General features: G+C 41.2%; 2 protein-coding genes across 5 annotated transcripts in view; one reads left to right on the plus strand and one right to left on the minus strand.

The window, feature by feature from the left end:
* Positions 1–1890: 1890 nt before the first annotated feature.
* Positions 1891–9762, minus strand: hipl1 (HHIP-like protein 1). Its single transcript, NM_001173640.1, is given in 11 exon segments — positions 1891–2871; positions 3209–3291; positions 4151–4232; positions 4457–4602; positions 6281–6407; positions 6815–6996; positions 7200–7346; positions 7541–7684; positions 8110–8369; positions 8619–9005; positions 9422–9762. Coding segments are annotated over 11 exon segments (2469 nt in total). The 5' UTR covers positions 9713–9762; the 3' UTR covers positions 1891–2251.
* Positions 9763–19421: 9659 nt separating this feature from the next.
* The window catches only part of ccdc85ca (coiled-coil domain containing 85C, a), a 60789-nt gene continuing 56426 nt past the window's right edge, over positions 19422–23784 (plus strand). For 2 of the 4 annotated variants that reach the window (XM_014194899.3, XM_014194909.3), the window contains exon 1: positions 19428–21052. In XM_014194899.3, the coding sequence (XP_014050374.1) occupies positions 20341–21052 (712 nt within the window). In that variant the 5' untranslated portion in view covers positions 19428–20340. Of the gene's footprint in view, positions 21053–23784 lie in introns of all 4 variants that reach the window. The other 2 variants (XM_045717690.2, XM_014194890.3) reach the window with 2 other exon arrangements.

Consider the following 23784-nt stretch of genomic DNA (forward strand, 5'->3'; position numbering starts at 1 on the left):
AGTCACATCTTTGGTCACGTTCACATGGGTCAAACAAAAACACCTTAATGATTGGTTGACTATAGAGCCTCCCACAATGCAGGCGATGGCTGCAGCATGAAGTTGAAGAGCAACTGCAGAAACTTGATCACATGATTTATGAACCTTTATGCAGTCTACTTGTTGGTGCAAGTCTGACAATCTTTATCTCCATAATGCCACACACTTTGAAAGGCAGTGACCAATGGTGGTTATTTACTTGACAAAAGTGATCAGCTCGAACGCGCCCACTCTCACTTCAGTCTTCTCTGTATACAAAGTGGGATAAAACTTTCCTTGAAGAGATTCCCTAAAAACACGCCACTTCGATACAGCTGTGACTTTTTCGTAGCAGGTTAGAAGAATTAACGTGGTAGGTTAGGCGAATTAGGTTAAGTAAAGGGTTAGGCTTAGCAGAAATGCTCACCTAACCTCTATCGAAGTGGTGTGTTTTTAGGGAGTCCCATCATTGAATGTGCTCATGGTAGTTGGCAAACCAAATATCCAGACAATAAAAAGAGAACTTGGTTTGATGGTTTGCAAAGCGAGCGATGAAGTGTGATTTTGCCCTAGCCTTGCCAAGAGGCACCTGTCAGGTGTCAGTGTGCAGCGGTAGGACTGAGTCAGGCGCAGGACACAATACTGAGTAAAATGTAAATTTAAAAGACATACTTTACTCGAAAAGAAACAATAATTTCCACGCAGGGAAAAACACACCAGTGCACAGAAGTCTAGAACACTAAACAAAGAACAAACACGCACAAAACCATGTGGGAACCAGAGGGTTAAATAGGAATAAATTATAATGTAATGGGAACCAGGTGTGTACAATCAAGACAAAACAAATGGAAAAAGAAACATAGATCGGTGGTAGCTAGAAAGCCGGTGACGTCGACCGCCGAACAAGGAGAGGCACCAACTTCGGCAGAAGTCGTGACATGGTGCTTGACTTTGGCAGGAGTTCACCAAAGCTGAGTAAGAGTACCTCGAATTTTCAACTGCTTGAGTTCCTGCACCTCTTATAGAATATTATCTCAAAAGTATTGTGGAGTTCCTGCACCTAAATATAAACAGTCCCTGCACCCATAATCCTTTGTGGACAGATTCATGCTTACTTCTGGTTAACCGAGATTACTGCATCCCAAAATGAGTACCGGCACCTATTTCAGTCCAAGTCAAGCACTGCCAATAGGTTATGATGATGTTGTTGGACGAATGTCGTTATGAGCATATTTTTATCCCAGTCATCTAATTCAGACATATTTCCTGCCTAGTCATGACATCAGTCCTCAATGTTTCAAACACCAGATCCAAGCCGGGTGACTTGGACAAATAGGCTAGCCTGAAGTGTGGAGCCAGTCCACACCGAATAGAGAAATGGAGTGATATTCCGTTTGGATTCCAGGCTTCAAATTGGCAGTATTTCCTTTGCATGTGACTTTCCCTGTTAATCCTCTCCTGTCATTCCACCCTATTCCCTCTTCCCCTTTCTTAGTATGTTTTTTCCATGTCTGTCACACCCTGACCTTAGAGAGCTGTGTTATTTCTCTTTTTGGTTAGGTCCGGGTGGGCATTCTATGTCATGTATTTCTTTGTTTTGGCCGGGTGTGGTTCCTAATCAGAGGCAGCTGTCTATCGTTGTCTCTGACTAGGAATCATACTTAGGCAGCCTTTTCCCACCTGTGTTTGTGGGTAGTTATTTTCTGTTTAGCTTTCTTTGCCTGACAGAACTGTGCATTTTTGGTTTTCCCTTTGTTATTTTGTTTGTTTTGGTGATAAATAAATATTGTCATGAACACTTACCACGCTGCGCTTTGGTCCCCCACTCATTCAGACGAAACCCGTTACAATGTCAAATGAGCACATAACTTGTGAGTCTGTATGGAGCATTTATTTCAGTTTGTGATCATGAGAGAATATTAAATAACCTGGTATTCATTCTCCTTATACAGTATATTCATTAATTTACTGTTTCAGATTAATTTCCTTTAGTGAAAGCATTGTCTTACATTAGCAAAGTCTTACATTTTAAATATAAAACCTTTAAGACTTTAACACAGCAATTAAATCAGCATTACATTACCTTAATGAAAAGAGGTAGACCTATAAGTGCCAACATCGACAACAATTAGACAAAAGTTAGACAGCAATATTCCTTGGTTTTAGTTACAATCACTTAGGCCACAGTCACAAATAAATTCAATCACCTCTCAATCGACTCTCATTCTCATTTCTAGGCATCAACGTAGTCTGAGTTCCCGCATATCACCCCTGCGTCCTCGTAATGGGCACAGTTATGCATTCCAATGTCTGTGTGTTGACAGTCCAGCAGGCTCTCCTCTGTGCCCTCACACTGCACATCGTCCAGAAGAATCCGGAGACTCTTCCCTTCTCCAAACTCAGAGTGCTTGGATGCCTTCAGGGCGAATCTGAACCCCAGCTGCCGACATACCACTGCTGCATTCTTTGTATTCCACAGGTCGTCGCACACCGTACCCCATTCACCGTTGGCGAAGATCTCCACCCTCCCCCGGTCGTCCCGCCCCTGCTCATCCCCCGCCAGTCTCACCGCCCCACTCTGAGGCACGGCTGCCGGCGCCAACCCGCTCTCTGACCGGTGCTTGCCCTTCTTTCGTCGGTTTTTCCGTCGTGTGTGCCTGGGCGGTTTGGTTGTAGTTTGAGGCAGTGTGGTGGTGACGACGGCAGCCTCTTGCTCCTTTAGAATATCCATGAGCTCCTGAAGCCAGTCCTTGTCGGACTCGCTTACAGCGGACTCAGTGGGATGGGGTCTGACGGGCTCTTCTGGCGGGGAGAGCTTTTGATGCTTTGTCGGTAGTTCAACTCCTGTTAATGCTGTGGAATAGAAGAACAGGTCAGATTTAGGATAACTACATGGACTGTCCTAATGAATAGATCTGGGAGATGAGGTTATAATTAGCATGTAGGTCTATCCACAGTGTAATAAAAGTGTAATATGAATCTGGCAATCTCAGAGGCCTTGTGCCTAAAATGTCTCTCAAATGACATAATCTGGGAATTGATGATGAAGTGAATAGTCTAATCGAAGCAGCAAGATCTAGTGACATACTGTAAGTGTTTGATTGAGCAAAGGGGGCTAATATATTTACAAATATATTGACAAAATAAAAGCAGACAGACTGAGATTAATGTTGAAAGCCAGCATACTCACTTTCTTTTGGCCTGAACTTGATGAGCTTGCTCTTCACTCTGACAGGCAGTGGGTCATAGTGACATTTTCTTGGCGGTGCCCGTCTAAAACAGAGAAAATACCAAAAGTTCTCAGCCCAGCAGGGAAGAAAACTAAATCAGAGGGTGAGAAGTCAAAGTTTCACCCCAGTTTCATCAGCCTCTGTTGAGACTTGAGCTCTTTAGATGTATTTGATTTGCTTTCACCTGGTCTCCCTCCCAGAATGAGGCTGAAGGCCTACTCTTCTCTACCATTTTTCCAAACATTGCTGTGGTAGAGAGTAATTAAAATCAGCTTCATGAGCGAGTGAGAAACAAATAACTTGACACAACAGTGTAGTGCTGCAGCCAACAGAGAGCAAAAGAGAGGGTATGCAAGAAAGAGAGAGAGATCTTGCGGCCAAGACTGTTTAGACCTAAGTCAGTGAGAGAGAGATTTCGATAAAAGGGCATTCACACTGCTCCAACACCCTTTATTTTCTTTTCTGTTCGTTCTTTCTCTTCTTTCACCTAGAAATCTGGAGAAAGGGAGAGTGAGCTGACCCCGACAGAGGGTAAGAAAACCTCAATGATCACCAAAACAGAAATAGAATGCCGTTCATCAGCAGTTATGCTATAAGAACAAAGAACACACAGAGAAACAGAATGTACAATGTAAACCAGATTAAGAACTACAGACAGAAAGATTATGATGCGGCACATTCTTCTGACTTAAAATAGATCAGTAATCATGAACAGATGCTTAACATGTTTTATTGATTTTGTCTTTATCTCTTTTTAAAAGTGTGTCTATGACGGTAATGCTAGGCTTCTGCCATCTTCAAGAGAAAAGCAGAAGGCCACGACACTTTGTTTAACCCTCACCTTACCAAACATTGTGGCAGGGTCAGGCTGTTGAATACAGATTGTGGCTTTAAATCTTTACCTTGAGGGATCCACCAGTTTGTAAACAACACCGGTGGGAGATGTGGCACTGGGCACGCCAGTCGACATGAAGTACAGTTCTCCTGTTCAGACAGAAAAACGAACATTTCACATAATTTGGCAATCTAGCTGGTTTCAGTGGCGATTCTCCATTGAGCATGCTTTTTAGTTCAGGACTAAACTTAGTCTTGGTTTGGGAAACTGGCCTTAAATGTGTGCAGCCTAGAGATCTGATGCTTAAAAAACCTTTTCCATTGCCTGTGTGACCATGGGCAAACAAAAAGAGGTTTAATGTGACTCCTCCTACCTGCCTCGTCCTCAGCGAAGGAGATAATGTATTGGTAGTAGTTGTTTATGAGGCCAGGAAAGGCACAGGTCAAACCAATGCCCATACAGATCTCATGGTAGTTCCACTGACCCGTGTTCTTATTCTCCTGGAGGCTCATCATACGCCTATAGGGAGGAGACACTACATTAAATGTTATTTTGAATTTCTTTCATTTGCAGTATGCTTTCCTTATAGGCTATATATAAAAACATAAAACACAACTTTCGAAACATAAGAAAATACACCTGCTACAGTGCATCCGGAAAGTATTCAGACCCCTTGACTTTTCCCACATTTTGGTACGTTACAGCCTTATTCTAAAATGTCATTACATTTTTGCAAATGTATAAAAAACATTATTCAGACTCTTAACTCAGTACTTTGTTGAAGCACCTTTGGCAGCGATTACAGCCTCGAGTCTTCTTAGGTATGACGCTAAAAGCGTCATTCTTCTCTGCAGATCCTCTCAAGCTCTGTCAGGTTCTTTGGGGAGCGACGCTGCACAGCTATTTTCAGGTCTCTCCAGAGATGTTTGATCGGGTTCAAGTCCGGGCTCTGGCTGGGCCACTCAAGGACATTCAGAGACTTGTCCCGAAGCCACTCCTGTATTATCTTGGCTGTGTGCTTTGGGTCGTTGTCCTGTTGGAAGGTGAACCTTCGCCCTCAGTCTGAGGTCCTAAGCGCTCTGGAGCAGGTTTTCATTAAGGATCTTCCTGTACTTTGCTCCGTTCATCTTTGCCTCGATCCTGACTAGTCTCACAGTCCCTACTGCTTAAAAACATACCCACAGCATGATGCTTCCACCACCATGTTTCACCGTAGGGATGGTGCCAGGTTTCCTCCAGACGTGATGCTTAGCATTCAGACCAAAGATTTCAATCTTGGTTTCATCAGACCAGAGAATCTTCTTTCTCATGGTCTGAGAGTCCTTTAGGTGCCTTTTTGCAAACTCCAAGTGGGCTGTCATGTGCCTTTTACTGAGGAGTGGCTTCCGTCTGGCCACTCTACCATAAAAGCCTAATTGGTGGAGTGCTGCAGAGATGGTTGTCCTTCTGGAAGGTTCTCCCATCTCCACAGAGGAACTCTAGAGCTCTGTCAGAGTGACCATTGGGTTCTTGGTCACCTACCTAACCAAGGCACTTCTCCCCCATTTGCTCAGTTTAGGAAGAGTCTAGGAAGAGTCTTGGTGGTTCCAAACTTCTTCCATTTAAGAATGATGGAGGCCACTGTGTTCTTGGGGACAATGCTGCACACATTTCTTGGTACCCTTCCCCAGATCTGTGCCTCGACACAATCCTGTCTCAGAGCTCTACGGACAATTCCGTCGACCTCATGGCTTGGTTTTTGCTCTGACATGCACTGTCAACTGTGGGACCTTATATAGACGGGTGTGCCTTTCAAAATCATGTCCAATCAATTTAATTTACCACAGGTGGACTCCAATCAAGTTGTAGAAACAGCTCAAGGATGATCAATGGAAACAGGAAGCACCTGAGCTCAATTTTAAGTCTCATAGTAAAGGGTCTGAATACATATGTAAATAATTTCAGGTTTTTAGATTTAATAAATTTGCCACATTTTCGAAAAACCTGTTTTCGCTTTGTCATTATGGGGTATTGTGTGTAGATTGCTAAGGATTTTTTAAATGTAATCTATTTTAGAATAAGGCTATACCGTAATAAAATTTGGAAAAAGACAAGGGGTCTGAATACTTTCCGAAGGCACTGTGTATGGACTCAAACATCTATAAACACTTTTAGGATTGGATTTAAAATGGTGAACACGTACAGTAAGGAGCCTTACCCGCTCATGAAGTCTCCAAATATGTACATGCCGTTCAGATTGGGGTATTCACACCCTCTGTACACATATCCGCCAGTCACAGACTTGCCCATCTTGTGAGGGTAGGCATAAATGGGGAGTACATCATCTGGAAGAGAACAGGAGGAAGAGATATAAGACGTATTTTTAAAATGAAGGAAATTGTGCTGAGCCTGTGGTTTTCCAGAAATCCTGGTTAAATTCACGGATTCCCTGCTTATTCCCTCCTGAGCATTTCCCTTCTAAGCACATTATGACCCTGGAGAATGGCGTTCAATCCCTACATCCACCCTTCCAATCTCTTCCCACTCTGGTTCCATCACTGTCTAAGGATAAATAAAGTACAGTATTCAAGATTTTTAAAAAACAGGGGGGAAAAAAACTGAAGGAAGTCACAGAACAAAACACACTGAGACCTTCATCTCCCAGTGACCCACAGGATGAAGGCATGACAATGAGCATTGGAGTTGGTTATGCAGCACAAACTGATCTTGGATCAGGCTACAGGATTCCCACCTAGAGAGCTGTTGGCGCACAGCTTCTTGTCATAACAGGAGAAGCCCTCTTTGGCCCTCCAGCCGTAGTTCCTTCCCTTCTCTATGATGTCGATCTCCTCAAACTTATTCTGGCCCACGTCCCCGCAGAAGATACGGCCCTTCCCCTCCTTCGTCAGAGGGTCCCCACGGTCCACAGAACACCTCCATGGGAGAAACAAGAACAAGTCGACCAACAAAACTACTTAAGTAACTAGATTACACTTCATTACCAAGTTATTACTCCTTTATTCAGTGCAGTAATGTAAAGTCTCACCACACTTTTTTGTCAAGGTATATAAAGTGTAAGGAAGTGTAATGTTTCATGAAGTAAGCATATCATGAAGATGTCGAAAAAAAGGGGGCACCTCCACATGTTGCGCACCCCGTAAGCGTAGACCTCAGGGCGCGCCCCGCGCTCACGCACGAACGGGTTGTCAGAAGGGATCCTGTACAGGGGACCCCTATCATTGTCATCAACATTGATACGGAGCACTTTGCCTAACAGGGCTGACCTGCAGAAGAGAGGAGTATAAACTTGGAACATCTTTCTGTGAGTATGATTATTGTCTTTGCGGTTGACCTAGTAACTTATTATTAGCAACTGTGTTAATGGTACAGCTGTAACTAATTGTTAAAAAGTTATATGAGTCGATGCCATAAGATGACAGCATGAATGAGAGTTCCACATCTTTTCCCCTTTTCTCACTTGTTTTGAGCGTTTCCATATTTCCCAAAGGGGTCTCCAGCCATTCCCCCGTCTCCAGTGAAAATGTACAGGTATCCATCATCAGCAAACATCACCATTCCTCCGTTGTGATTGGAAGCAGGCTCATCAACCTCCAGAATGATCCTGAGAAGGTGTTTGAGACAGAGACAGATACGAGACAGGGAATTCAGTACGGTAGCGCCCATCTCTCTGAGGTACAATAATTATGGAAAGAATACTGCTTATCCAAGCACTTTGTTGGTGGCGGGAACTCATCTTATCCACCTCTAATGTGTAATATCTACCATGTGTTATGCACAACAGCAATCATTTTAGGCCTACTACTACACATTGGTGTAGATATATGTCCAGCTGTATGCAAAACCTATTGTACTGTAAATCCATTCTGCACCCCTTGAGTCTTCATAACAACAGCAAAGCCCAAAACTAGCCCAACAGCAAAGCCCTATATAGTGTACTACTTTTGACCAGAGCCGGCCTTTGGTCGAAAGTAGTGCTCTATATGTATAAGGAATAGGGTGCCATTTGGGAGTCATCGATAGCTGTACCTCTCAGATGCGTGGTCCACCACGTTCATGTCGCCGGGGGAGACGCGGAACTCGCTGACCCTGATCCTCTCGTCGAAGCCGATCTCCACGGAGTAGTACACGTACAGCTTCCCATTGTACTTATAGTTGGGGTGAAAGGTCAGGCCGAGGAAGCCCCTCTCGTCCCCCTCCCAAGGTGACGTCAGAACAGCCTTGGTGATGTTCAGGAAGGGCTTCTCCAGCTTGGAGCGGTCAGGCAGGTACGTCCACACCAGGCCCACCTACGATATGATAATACCTTTATTGTCCATTTACATGGAAATACATTTTGTGAGGTCAGCATACACATAAAAAAAAAGCCCAAAATCTATACACTATTGGCCGGTTTCCCAAACATAGATTACGACTAGTCTCTATTCTCTATTGAAATAACTTTTTAGTCCAGGACTAGACTTAATCTGTGTCTGGGAAGCCGGCACTATAATACCACAATGCAATACAACAACTCTGGAAAGTGAGCACAAACACACCTGTTCGGCTATAAAGAAGCGGTGCGTGCCATCGTTGGCGTGCACCATGGCCAGGGGGTTCCGCAGCCCGTTGGCTACTTCCTCCAGACAGAGCTGCAGGCAGCCCTCGGGGTCGGCCCGAACGTGGCCCAGATTCTGCGTCAGCTGCTGGTTGCTGAGGAGGTGTGGGTAGCAGTAGTCTGGGTCCTCCAGCTCCAGGTGCTGGCAGAAATGGACCTGGTCCGGCTTGGCTTGGGCTAGCTGCAGGTCGTCAGAGAGCAAGGTGATGGTGGAACGGCATTTGAGCCAGAACTGAGAGCAGTAGTCAGGGCAGAGGCCAGGGACGGTTCTGATGGGAGTACTGGGGTCCTCTGCATCAAAGAGGTGAGCTGCATATGGAGAGCATTCCTGAAGGAGAGGAGAAAGAAGGAAAAGGAGGAGAGAAATGTGAGGAGTGAGGGACCAAACAAACTTTCATTTGTGCAGCCCCCATATCCTGTTAGACAATCGCCTTGTTCTGTGAAGAACATACACTTTCGATTTGAGGAGATACGCTTGTTATGACAACATGCATTTTTATCATGCAGTGATTGACAAACAGCGCTACAGGACATACATTGTTAATTTGTTATTATGCATTCTATTACGCAATTATGCACTGTAATAATGCACGTCAGATCGGACTATTTTATCTCATTGGATGAATGTGCGGGTGTATAACAAGTATATGCCTTTACAAACATGCCTGTGCTAGCCAATAATAGCTGGATGATGTAATTCTGAAAACAAAACCATGTATCGACCTTTACCCGCGCTTTGCTTACCTGGCAGAGAAGGTCCTGCACGTACCCAGCACAGTTTGCATATGCATAATTGTCGAAATTGTCCACGATCTTATAGAATTTTGCCATCAATTCCTGGTCCTTCGCTGAGTCGCAGCACCCGAAGTTCCTGTACATTGCGCAGAACTGGAGGTCCTCTTGAGGCTTGAAAGGGGGCTTGAAATCCAAGCATTGTGGGTGTAAGGACACAGGTGCTATCCAAAATCCCAACAAATATAACCCAATGAACGGCGAGTGCCTGACACGGCCGAGGATATCACAGAAATACCACATTCTGCCGTTATGGGTCACCCGGTGCCATCAGAAAGTTATGTAAACCAGCGAAAAACGAGACAGCCTCCGGTTCGACTGTCCTGTGGACGCTTTGTCTAGTGTGTGGTTGGTTCACTGAACTTTGCTCTGAAGCTTTAATCATCAACGTTCGACGGGTTGCAGTCCGTTTTATTTGCTATTGCACCACGCAAAGTATCTGTCTTAAAGGCTACTTTGTTGTCCTCATGCTACACCGCAAATTATCCAGTGTTAAATCAACACGGACAGAGTTACATTTAGAATTGGTCCAGAATCTATATGGGTCCACACTTTTCAGTGTTAAATTAACACACTGCTCAGTTTAAAGCCTTATTTGCATATTTCCCAGAGTGCCTTGTATTTCGAGCGAAATGTAGAGTTACCACCCATGACTGTAGTTGTAGTGACAGAGACATGGTGATTGCATTCATCATAGTTAAGTTTATTTGGTCTTTACCAAGTGAGATCCTAACCAACAATGTTATTCTTCAAATAAAACTATTTAACACATCCACTAAATATTTCATAAGGCATTACCTTGAGGGCCTTGGTTAACTCTTGGCCTACAATGATTGCGCCCCCGCAGAACTCTGATTAAAATAATTGTAAAAATCCCCGTCAAAATCCGTCTGTTTAAACAGAGATATGTGTTTTTTTTGCATGGGCTGCGTCTCAATCTTCAGATATCGCCTTCCCGCAAATATCACCTTCCCGCATCTGCGGTAAAAGGTGGCAAAGCTAGACTATCTGTTGTACCATGTAGTGAATCTGTTATTCAATACATTTCTATTGTCTAATAGCAGTAAGGCCAAATTCAATGTTTCATCCCCCCCAAAAAAATTTACATATTTTTTGATACCTTAAGGTGACTTAAAATTCAAACAGCTAAATGATCCTTGGTTTTCCCATCTTAAAACTATTCCATGTGTTAGTTTAGAATGGCCCTCCCCTCCCCCAGTTTAGATAGGGCTTAGACTTAGACTAATGGTTTACAGGCCACATCAGGCCTGCAAAGTAACACTATGATGGCTTGAAAATGACATCTAATTCCTGTCAGAATCCAGCCAGAATGGGGCTATCCTATTTTTATTCGCCTGCATTCAGAATGACTGCCAGATTGGGAAGACTAGTACATGAGACTACCTAAACCATCTTAACTGGAACAACCATTTCAGTAACGGGTGTAAAAGTCCAAGTAACAGATTGGATTAGTTTAGAAAAATGTATGTTATTTATATTTGAGTAGAATAAGATTAATGAATCAATAATTGTATATGCAAAACATAGATATTGAACTAAACAATTAAAAAAATCTACCTGCAATAGAGCATGTTGGGAAACATGATAATGGTGGACGTGGTTTTGGTTTAACACTGGTTGTATTAACACCAACACAGGTTATTTTACACCAATGATTGTTAATTTAACACAATCAACACTAGTCATGTTATACTGAAAAATCAACACTTGGTGATATATCCATATAAAGGGAAAGGGTGATACCTAGTCAGCTGTACAATTGAATGCATTCAACTGACATGTGTCTTGGGACATCCACCTCATTGGCACCCGGGGAACAGTGGATTAACTGTCTTGCTCAGGGGCAGAACGACCGATTTTGACCTTGTCAGCTCGGGGATTTGATCCAGCAACCTTTCGGTTATCCACTAGTTCCAATATGTCCATCATAAATGTCATGGATATATTGGAGCTAGTGGATATATGGAGGCTTAAATATCCTGACCTAGTGAGATATACACGGTGGAGGCTCAATCTTATGTCATTTTCACTGGCACCAAAAGTGTAAGAATTGTTGATAGGGGACAGAATGCGGTCGGACCATCAAATAATTGGCATATTACTCTTACTGAATTTCCATGTGGGCGAGGATACTGGAAATGTAATCAAAGCCTATTGAATGATAACTTGTTTTTAACTAGGACAGAAGAATTTATAATAGACATTTTCCGACATAACATAGGTACAGCAGATCCCTTTATTGTATTGGTCACTTTTAAATATGCCTTTAGAGGCCATGCAATTCAGTACTCATCTCTAAAACAAAAGCAATTTTGGTCAAAAGAGTCTATATTAACAATGGAAAGACTAATAGTACAGATAGATAGCAATAAAAACTGTACCAAAGAGGAAAAACAAAAAGAAATCGAGGAAGTTATTCAAGAAAGATCAAGAGTAATATATTATAAAAAATAAAGCGAACTGGATGGAAAATGGGGGAAAATGCACCAAATAATTTTTTAATCTTCGACATAGAAATGCTACCAAAAATAATAATTTACTAAAACTTGTAACAAATGATGGAGTCCCCCATGATTCACCAAACTATAATTTAAAAAAAGAGAGTGCAAAGTACTTTAAGCATATGTTTTCATTTTAGTCTCCTCCATCTCCACTAACCGTTGATAATTATATGTATTTTTTTTCTATTATTAATGTAAAATTAACAGCTGTACAGAAAGACTCATGTGAAGGCCAAATTACAGAGGAGGAACTTCTTCATGCAATTAAAGCCTTTAAGTCTGGGAAAACTCCAGGGTTGGATGGCGTACCAGTGGAGGTACCATAGGCAGGTGTGTGCCTTTCCAAATCATGTTCAATCAATTCAATTTACCACAGGTGGACTCCAATCAAGTTGCAAAAATTTCTAAAAACCTGTTTTTGCTTTGTCATTATGGGGTATTGTGTGTAGATTGATGAGGAAAAAAATAAATGTAATCCATTTTAGAACAAGGCTGTAACGTAACAAAGTGGAAAAAATCAAGGGGTCTGAATACTTTCCGAATGCACTGTATACCAAACCTTTTTTGATATACTCAGAGAACTGTTATTACCATGTTTTAACCACTCCTACAAAAATGGTAGATTATCAGATACTCAACAAGAAGGTCTGATTTAATTATTACTGAAACAGGATCCAAGTGGTAAATATGAAGATCTGGTCTATTTAAAACATTTTAGACCCTTACACTTCAGTGTAGTGATGCCACAATTAAAAAAAAAAAAATGCATTGCGCATAGAATTAAAAAGGTGATGTCGGATATTATTCATCCTAATCAGACAGGTTTTTTACATGGACAATACATTGCAGATAATATAAACTGGAAACAATAGAACACTATGAAAAATTTGGGAAACCAGTTCTGGTATTCATAGCTGACTTTATATTTCAATTTTGGAGAATCTCTTATAAAATGAGTTAAAGTTATGCATTGTAGCCCTAGGTGTAAAATAGTAAATAATGGCTACTGCTCAGAAAGTATTAAACTGTCAAGAAGAGTAAAACAAGGTTGTCCACTATTGGCATATTTATTTAATATGGCCATCGAAATATTAGCTGTTAAAGTCAGATCGAACAATAATATCAAGTGGTTAGAAATCAAGGGCTTAAAAACAAAGGTGTCATTGTATGCTGATGATTCATGCTTTCTTTTAAATCCATAATTTGGATCCCTCCACAGCCTCATGGAGGTTCTAGATACTTTTTCTAACCTCTCTGGATTACAACCAAATTGTTATACGTGTACTATATTACGTATTGGATCACAATTATTTTTTTTTACTTTTACATTACTGTGTAATTTACCAATAAAATGGTCTGACGTGATGAGGACATACTCAGTATACATATCCCGAAAGAAAGAAATGATCTCACTACAAAACATTTGAATAGAAAGTTAGCAAAAATATATATAATTTTGCTACCATGGAAAGGAAAATACCTGTCTATTCGTGGAAAAATCACCCTGATTAACTCTTTAGTCATATCCCAGTTGACCTATTTCCTTATGGTCTTACCTACACCTAGCGTCCTGTTTAAATTATATGAGAAAAAAAGATTCAATTTTATTTGGAACAGCAAGCCAGACAAAATTAAACGGGCCTATTTATATAATTAATATGAATTTGGGAAGGCAGAAATTATTAAATATTAAAGCATTAGACTTCTCAATAAAGGCGTCAGTCATACAAAAGTTATTCTTATATCCGAACTGGTTCTCTAGCAGATTAGTAAGAATGTCTCACCCCATGTTCAAGAAGGGCCTTTTTCCCTATATTCAGATTACAACCTTTCACTTTCAGTTATTAGAAAATGAAATAATCTCCGAAATATCGCTATAATTGTAAAACAAGCCATAGAAAAAGTTGGTTGCAATTTCAGTTTAATCCACCAGAAAAGACAAAACAAATAATACAACAAATATTGTGGTTAAACTCAAATATACTAATTGATTAAAAAAAGCATTATAAAAAATAAAAATTGAACAGAAATAAGTATAATCTTTGTAAATGTCACGTTCGTCGTAAAGATGGGACCAAGGCGCAGCGGGAATGTGTATACTCATCTTCTTTATTGTGAAGAAAACCAAAATAAACACTTAAACAAAAACAACGATGAAAAAACAGTCCTGTAAGGCACACAGCTTACATACGGAACAACTACCCACAAAAACCCATAGAAAAACACCCCTACTAAATAGGACCTTCAATTAGAGGAAACGAGGAACAGCTGCCTCCAATTGAAGGTCAACCCAATAAACTAAACATAGAAATAGGAAAACTAGAACGAACATAGAAATATACTAACATAGAACATTAACCCCAAAAAAACGAAACACATAAAACAAACACCCCCTGCCACGCCCTGACCAAACTACAATAACAAACAACCCCTTTTACTGGTCAGGACGTGACAGTAAATTATATCATAAATAGGACTGGTGGAGTTATGTCACACATGCAGCTAACACAAATATATGGAAATGTCTGCTCTACCCAAAATTACAACCAACTAATTGCAGCATTACAGCAAAAATGGAAGAGGCAAGTGGAAGGGGGGAAAAGTAAATAACTTGTCTGTTGGTCCTGCATTTAAAGACCAAAATTGGTTAAAGACGACCCCCAGATCATCACCGATCCTCCACCAAATTTCACAGTGGGTGCGAGACCTGGAGAGGCCTACAAGCCACAATGTCTCGCACTCACTTTGAAATTTGGTGGAGGATCGGTGATGATCTGGGGGTGCTTCAGAGAGGCTGGAATCGGGCAGATTTGTCTTTGTGAAGGACGCATGAATCAAGCCACGTACAAGGTTGTCCTGGAAGAAAACTTGCTTCCTTCTGCTCTGACGGTGTTCCCCAACTCTGAGGATTGGTTTTTCCAACAGGACAATGCTCCATGTCACACAGCCAGGTCAGTCAAGGTGTGGATGGATGACCACCGTATCAAGACCCTGTCATGGCCAGCCCAATCTCCTGACCTGAACCCCATTGAAAACCTCTGGAATGTGATCAAGAGGAAGATGGATGGTCACAAGCCATCAAACAAAGCTGAGCTGCTTGAATTTTTTCGCCAGGAGTGGCATAAAGTCACCAAACCTCAATGTGAAAGACTGGTGGAGGGCATTCCAAGATGCATGAAAGCTGTGATTGAAAATCAGGGTTATTCCACCAAATATTGATTTCTGAACTCTTCCTAACTTAAAACATTAGTATTGTGTTGAATAGAAACTTATTTTCTTTGCATTAATCGAGGTCTGACAACACTGCATCTTTTTTGTTATTTTGACCAGTTGTCATTTTCTACAAATAAATGCTCTAAATTACAATATTTTTATTTGGAATTTGGGATAAATGTTGTCAGTAGTTTATAGAATAAAACAAAACATTTAATTTTACTCAAACACATACCTATAAATAGTTATACCAGAGAAACTGATCATTTTGTAGTGGTCTCTTAATTTTTTCCAGAGCGGTGTGTATGTATATGTATATATTTACAAAAAAATATATGAGGGATTGGAAATTATGCAGACAATTACATTGATGGAAGCTACAATCTATCAGCAGTATTAAAGCTGATCTACCCACGAAAAAAATATATTTAAAAAAATATATTTTTAAACACCAATGAGGGCTAATTTAACACTTACAGATTGAATTTAACACCTGAATTAACACTAGAAATGTTACACTGAAAAAATCAACACTAGGTAACACCGGCCAATTTGCTGTGTACCTGTCCTGTCCCCGTCTGGAGAAATGCCATGGCTTCTTTTGCTCTTTCATCTGTTCTGTAGTTATGCTTGACACAGATGTAACTAAGTCATCTTTTCACCACTATTCATATCCCCTACAGTACCAGTCAAAAGTTTGGACACACCTACTCATTCAAGGGGTTTTCTTTATTTGTACTATTTTCTACATTGTAGAATATTAGTGAAGACATCAAACGATGAAAAACAAATATGGAATCATGTAGTAACCAAAAAAGTGTTAAACAAGATGAGATTCTTCAAAGTAGCCACCCTTCACGTTGATGACAGATTTGCACACAACATAGAAAATAGTACAAATAAAGAAAAACCCTGGAATGAGTAGGTGTGTCCAAACTTTTGACTGATACTGTATATGCCTTAAGACCCGCACAAAACACACAATAATAGGAGAGGAAGTCATGGTAGTAGTTCAGTGTTTTCAGACTAGCATCATGACATTGGGAAGAGGCCTAATGCAATAAGAAGCAAAGAAACACCAGGAAAGTTGACACTTTGTTGAGGGACTTCCATTGGTGTCTGCTTGTCTCTCGAGGACAAGCTAAATATGACTTAATAAAGGCTGTTGTCATTCCCCTTAGCTATTATTATTATTATCTGTCAGTCAATTAAATACACTCTTATTAATTCGTTTTTTTATATATAAATGAGGTAATGTGTTATTATGTTCCACATGAAGGGAAATAATAGATATGTCTAATTCCACACAACAAAAATAAAAGTCTTCGTTCTTTGACAGAACAATTTTTTTCTATAATTATTTGTTTTTGGTCTAGATATTCGTAGGAATGTCTTTGTTTCTGCATTGCATGATGGGGTTTTGCAACAATATATCCTATAGTGGCATGATGGAATTGAAACGTTTCAACAATTGCCTTGTTGCAACAGTGTTGCAGTTTTTGGTGTATTGCTGCCTTTGCCACTAGATGGCAACCTGTTCACACAATATTCTTGAAATATTGTTTTGTCGCACAACATCCCATCATGCCCCAATCCCATGGACCCACAATTTATTGAACTTTAGTTAACTATCAACCACTTTCAAGTAATGTTATCATAATATTATTATTGATCATGATCTTGATTATCAGCTTTTAATCTTTAGAATCAATATCATATAGTTCTCCATGGCCTCACCCCCCTGCAAAGCCTGACAGTCAACTCTTGTGCTAATTTAGATCATGGTGAATGAGGAAGAATATATTTATCATAGGCCTATATGCATAATAACCATGCATCAAACTCCCAGGCAAATAATGAGAGGACCACCAAGCACGACATCTGTATCTACAGTCATAGCCAATAATGAATTATGCTATACTTGAATATGTTTTATTTGCTCATTACACACCCATTTGTCACATTCCACAAAATACTCCCATACACAGCATCAAAGTTAGGCCTACTAGCCAGTAGCCTAAAGAGTTGCCATTTATATATATATATATATATATATATATATATATATATATATATATATATATATATATATATATATAAAATCAAATTGTATTAGTCATGTGAAAACCTTACAGTGAAATGCTTACTTCCAAGCCCCTTAGCAACAACGCAGTTTCAAAAAAAAAATACGGATAAGAACAAGAGATAAAAGTAAAAAATGATTAAAGAGCAGCAGTAAAATAACAATAGCGAGACTATAAACAGGGGGGTACCGGTACAGAGTCAATGTGCGGGGGCACCGGTTAGTTCAGGTAGTATGTACATGTAGGTAGAGTTATTAAAGTGACTATGCATAGACGACAACAGAGAGTAGCAGTGGTGTAATATCCAGAAAATTATGGGCAATAGGCGTTTTGTGGCCTGGAATTTGGTTAATGCATTCCAAATAGGTTTATTGTTTACGACCAAATCACTTTACTTTCTGAATCTTAAAATGGGGGCATCTGCCAGCTGACCCTTTAAAAACACTCAACAGTGGGACCAAAGCACAACCCACTGGGCACAGACACCAATTCAACATCTATTCCACGTTGGTTCAATGTAATTGAAATGACATGGAAACAACATTCATTCAACCAATGTGTGGTGGGAAGGCTCTACTTTTATCTACCTGCTCCAACTAGGCTATGTTTCTACTTGATGAGTAAACTCAACTCCGTATACAGTACATCTCAATGGAGTTGATTTGCGATGAGTTTTAGAGGAGTGTACCCCCGACATCAAGTCGATATCAGTTGTTACTTGTAAAAATGTCCATTCTTTAATACGTACCTTGCACATATGTTTGTCCTCTGTAACTGTGTTGTTTTCTTTAGGTGCTGCAATCCGCAGTTTTTTGTAAAATGTGCATTTTACGTGACCTCCGCCAAGGGAGCGGTTGTTTGTTCATGGAGAAAGAGCAGATTGCATGGCAGATTTTTTCATTTTGGCTAGGGATGCATAGAATTATGTTTTTTAAATAAAAAACTATGAATTCCAACTCCCACTGACAAGTATAACAATCAGGACAAGTGTAGCACATGGGGATGCGTGAAGCTTACTCCTCAGCCTGAAGTGTCCTCACCTGCACCAGCGAATAGCTAGAAGTCGCTAGCTTCATAGGACATACCAGTCGTTTACAATTCAACCGAGAGTGTTGGAAGTGAAATGTTACAATTGACCCCATAGGCAGGGTTAAATCTAACAGGCTGAAGGGTTAAATGTAACATTGTCATCAATGAATAAAAAAGAAGGGCAATTAAAAAATGTTATGATTTGAAACTGATATCTGGATGAAAATAAACAAAATTGACAAAAAGTTGACAAAATTTATATATTTTATATTAGCATTCAAAAGTATGGCTTTTACTTTTTCTACAGTATAATCTTAGTTGTACTGAGAAACTTGATGTAAAGAAGTGAAATGTTATATTATATCATTCATTTGAGTGAAATTGGAGTCTTGTGAGAAAATACAACAATAATTATTGTCATCAACTAAGCTATACCAATCAAAAGACTTCTTACTGATAAAATGATATGTGATTAGACATATGGCGAATTTCCACAGATCAATAATTTGAAAAAGAGAGGTGGCCAGAATATTCACTTTAGGCCAAAACATATCTATTTTTTAAAGTAAATAAAACAGAACATACGAGTCAAACTGAATGAGTAGACGGCTTGATAGAAATGGTAGCAGAAGGTGAATGTTGAACTTTTGTTGCACACATATCCAGATGATGCTGCATACCATTTTGTGCAAAGATACTGTTGGTGTGATCTAGGCGTTATGCCTTGATCACAATGATAGTACTCAGCATCATCTAGATGTGTGCAAGAAAAATTCAACATTCACCTTGTGCTACCATTTCTGTCAAGCTGTCTATGCATACAGTTTGTCACATACATTTGATAAATCTAACACTTTGAACACACCGACAGCAAAATTGCATTTGGGACACCAGAATTAAATTCATTTCCAATGAAATGCTGAGTTTGCCTTGCAGCATTGCGTTGCAGAGACATTTGCAGTGCGTTCAGTGAGGTGCATAAATAGGATTTATCGAACATATGCGTCAAACTGTATGAGTAGACGGCTTGACAGAAATGGTAGCAGAAGGTGAATGTTGAACTTTTGTTGCATGCATCTAGATGATGCTGAGTACTATTTTGCGCAATGACGCTGTCGGTGTGTTTGATTGGTAAGCTTAATGTGTTCATCTCACAGAACGCACTGCAACTGCCTCTGCAACGCAATGCTGCAAGGAAAACGTAGCGTTCCATTGGAAATGAATGTCCTTCTGGTGTACCGAAATGCAATTCCCTCTCGGTGTGATCGAGGCGTTAAGCTTGAAGATGCTACAGGATGAGGAGAGAAGAGGGCGAGTTTAATCCATCAGATTCCAACCTGACTGCCATGATGGAGGACAACATTTAATGGACAACATTTAATGAGAATACTTTAATATATCCCTATAGTGCACTTTCGGCTTACTCGAAAAGGAGAAATTTAAATACGAGCTCGTCCGCGGGACTGCTTAATTGGAGAATTTCTGGAACTTTCTTTTGAATATTGCCTGGCTGAAAGCAAGACAGTGCTGTGGACACACAACCTCTGACATCACGGATTTACGCAGCGCTTGTTGACGATCAGCGAGGCTGTGGGAGATCCTTCCCAGTCACTCTGTGGTTGGTGAATACGGTGTCCAAGAAGACCGCCTCTCACCGCGTCTGTCCAGTGCGTAAAAGCGTGTAAGGCGTCTCAGAGAGGAGTTACCGGGATGAAAACGAAAAACAGCTTTTTGCGATTTTGCTGAATTTTACAAGGGGATTATCCACTGTTCTGTTGCCTGCCTGCTTGCCTGCCAATTTGGGTCACCTGCTTAGCTCCAAGGCGCTTTTATTAGGCTCCACATTCCTGCCCAGTGTTGAATTAATCTTTAGCCTTCATGTCGCATTGGAATAATTTCATCTATCATGGATTTGATTTTCTTTTACAAAGTCACCGTTGAGGCTCGGTTAGACATCCTATAGATTCGGACACTGTAAGCTACCATCGAACTTACCCATATAGCGCAACATCAGCAGGGGAACATGGCCAAAAATGCCCCGGGCGGACCGTTGCGGGATGACTTGAGCAAGCTCTCCGGCGAGGAGCTCTCCAGGCTCGGCAAAGACGAGCTGATCAGGAGGCTACGGAAAACGGATAACGAGAAAATGTACTTAATGGTGGAGCACGGGAACATGATGAAAGATGTGAACCGGAGACTACAGGTCCATCTTCACGAGATCCGCAGCCTCAAAGAGATCAACCAGAAGCTTCAGGATGATAACCACGAGCTCCGGGAGCTCTGCTGTTTCCTGGACGACGACCGACAGAAGGGCAAGAAGCTGTCCCGGGAGTGGCAACGCTTCGGCCGCTACACCTCCGGATCGATGTGGAAGGATGTCGGGGTGTACCATCAGAAGCTGAAGGATCTGGAAGCCAACCAGGACTCTGTGATGCGGGAGAACCTGGAACTGAAGGAGATCATTCTGATGCTGGATGAGGAGAGGAACGTAGCCGGGTCACGGAGCTCCATAGATTCCCAGTCCAGCCTGACCAACCTGAACGGGGGCACGGGAACCGTTAGGGACGTCGGGGATGGGAGCAGTACCTCCAGCACCGGCAGCGCCGGTAGTCCTGACCACCACCACAACCACATACACAAGCCAAACGAGGGAAAAATAGCATCCCTGCGGAGGTCTATGGACGACCTATCGCTGGCGTCACACATCCACCTGCGCATCCGTAATGGCCTGAATGGTGAGTCCATAGAATAATGACTGTACATATAGAATCCTATGAATTCTAGGATATCTGTGGGTGATTCTATCTACAGAGTGCCACAAGATCCCCAATGTTCCCCTTAATATTGATGATGATGAGGATTTTCATTTCATAGGCTTCATCCTTAGTTTGTTATAGGTATACATGCATAAATGGTTGAGATGATATATTTGTTGAATGTATAGCCTACATATGAGACATGAGCCATTAGGAATCTACCCTAGCTGGGTGTGTGAGTAGAGAAAGTGAATGAGAGTTTAATATGCCTATAGCCAAGAACACAAGTTACTTGGAGGTGTGAATTGAAGCCCTATCCAAAAACGATACATTAGGGCTACTTTTGACCAGAGCCTTGTAGTGCACTATATAGGGATAAGGGAATATAATTTGACCACCCCACTTGTCATACTGATGCCCTTCACTCACAGCTGTCTGACATCAGTGTTCCAGTGACATGATAATAGCAGTCCTTTCAGAAAGGAGTCAGGCCAGGGACACGCCCAGGCCATGCATGACCTTCTGGCCTGTGAGTCAGAAAACAACACAAAACCCGAAAAGTCTTTAAAACAATGTCCCTCCCCGCCTTTGATTGCGCTCAGCATTTCAATCTAATCTCGGCAGGCACCCCGAACCAAATGTTGCCCTGTGTCCTCTGTCACAATACACTCATGTGCAGTGCAACCTAATGTAAAATGTGTAAGATGGTTATTTTGTCTGTTCATTGTCAGCTAGTATACTATACTTAAACATCTCCTTGAAAAGTTAACTAGGCCTGCCTGTCATGCCCTGTTACATAGTAATAACACTGGTCTGACCGGGTCCAGAGGAATTTTACAGTGCTGATAGTGATGAGTGGTAGATAAGGGATGTAAAAGTATGTGGATGTGGATGTGGGTAATTCCAGTGGATTTCCTCATCCTCACACCTTTCCACACATCTTGTCCACAAAGGTACTTCAAGGAAAATGCTTGACAAGTCATGATTAGTAGAGAGAGGAAATAAAATGGGTATTATTGAGGTTCCTATATCATTTTACTCACTAGAAGAAGTTAAAGATGCATTCCGGGATCTTAAGCACTTCCAAATTCGTAACATACTGTATTCATTGGAATTCGTAACATATCATCCGAATTGCACAACATTTTTTAAATTCTCTATATATATGCCTATATATTTTTTGCAGGACTTAAGATATCACGTAGTACACAATTGTGCACAATTTTCGAGGACCCGTTTTGGCTTGTAAGCACTACTTTCAAAACTACTGGCTGAAACTATATAAAAGCTCTGGAGCATCACTTTCATAGTTGCAGCTAGTATTCACAAGAGTGTTTGAGAGTGTGTTGAACGTGATGGATGTTGATGGATAGGTGGATGATGGTTCAGGTTCAGCTACCTCTGCAGAGTTGGTTTAGAGGTGTCAGTACATTATTGACTGAAAAGCCTGAAAGTAGACTGAGAATAGACTGATACTCCAGTCATCATGTTCACATTGAGGAAGCGAAGAAACACACACGCACACACACACGCACGCACACACACACACACACACACACACACACACACACACACACACACACACACACACACACACACACACACACACACACACAGCTCGAGGGGATGTTTGCTCTCCGGTTTGTAGGGAAACCATTAAACACATGGTCACGGTGTGAAATGCCAGCATAGCAGTTCTCCTGTACTGTGGGTTACCAGATACACACACACACACACACACACACACACTGCTGTCTCTCTTTTTCAGTCTGGAGGGCCCTACACACTAGAGAGAGATAAGCAGAAGACACAAACTTTGAACACATTCGTGCTAGCTAAGTAGTGAGTGGGTACCAGGAAACATACAATAAAACACTAATGCCTGCAATATATCATACATATTTGAAGAAGGTAGTTTCATAACGAAGCGGGTAGTTACACTGAAGCTACACTTCATAGTGTATCCATATGGACTTTGTTGATTGTTTTTGTCAATTGACTTTTGTGGTTATGTGGTCACGTGATGGTGTTACTGAGAGGAGTCACAGATGGTGTCACAAACGTATCCATCAGGGACACAGCCATGGTGTTTGGTTCCTCGAGACTAAGATGGCCACCGTCATGTTGACAGTGTTGATGGTGACAGTGTTGACGGTAACGGTCCTTGTCCTGGACAGATGGCGTCTCTAATTACCTAAACTCTGTGCTGTATGGCAGACCTAATGAGGATTATTTAACTAAGGTTGTGTCCCAAGTTGGACCCTATTCCCTTTATAGTGCACTACCTTTGACCAGGATCCATAAGGCTCTGATCAAATGTTATGCACTATATAGAGAATAGGGTGCCATTTGGGACGCGCTCTAACTGACGCCCTCCTCACAGCGAGCAGCACGGCAAGGGCGACAGGGTGCTAAGTCGCCTCAGTAAGTCACCTTGTTCAAATCAATACAGAACCCACTGACTGAGCTCTGCAAACTGTCCATCTGCTGACATTTTAAGTAGGACCCAGGCCAGGCCTCAAAGCAGTCAAAGTGTGTTTAACTTTTAGACAAGCCCTGTTTAACTTCATAGAAATCTAGCTCTTTGTTGACGAGTTGAAATGACCCAGTCTACTAATGGATCCTTCCTATCAACCAGCTAAAGTCTTTATCTTATCTTAGATATGCACTTAACACTATCCACTCACCTTCCACTCCCTCGTCCTAAACTA

This window comes from Salmo salar, chromosome 01 (assembly GCF_965601325.2).
Source record: "Salmo salar chromosome 01, fSalSal1, whole genome shotgun sequence".
Classification (NCBI taxonomy): Eukaryota; Metazoa; Chordata; class Actinopteri; order Salmoniformes; family Salmonidae; genus Salmo; species Salmo salar.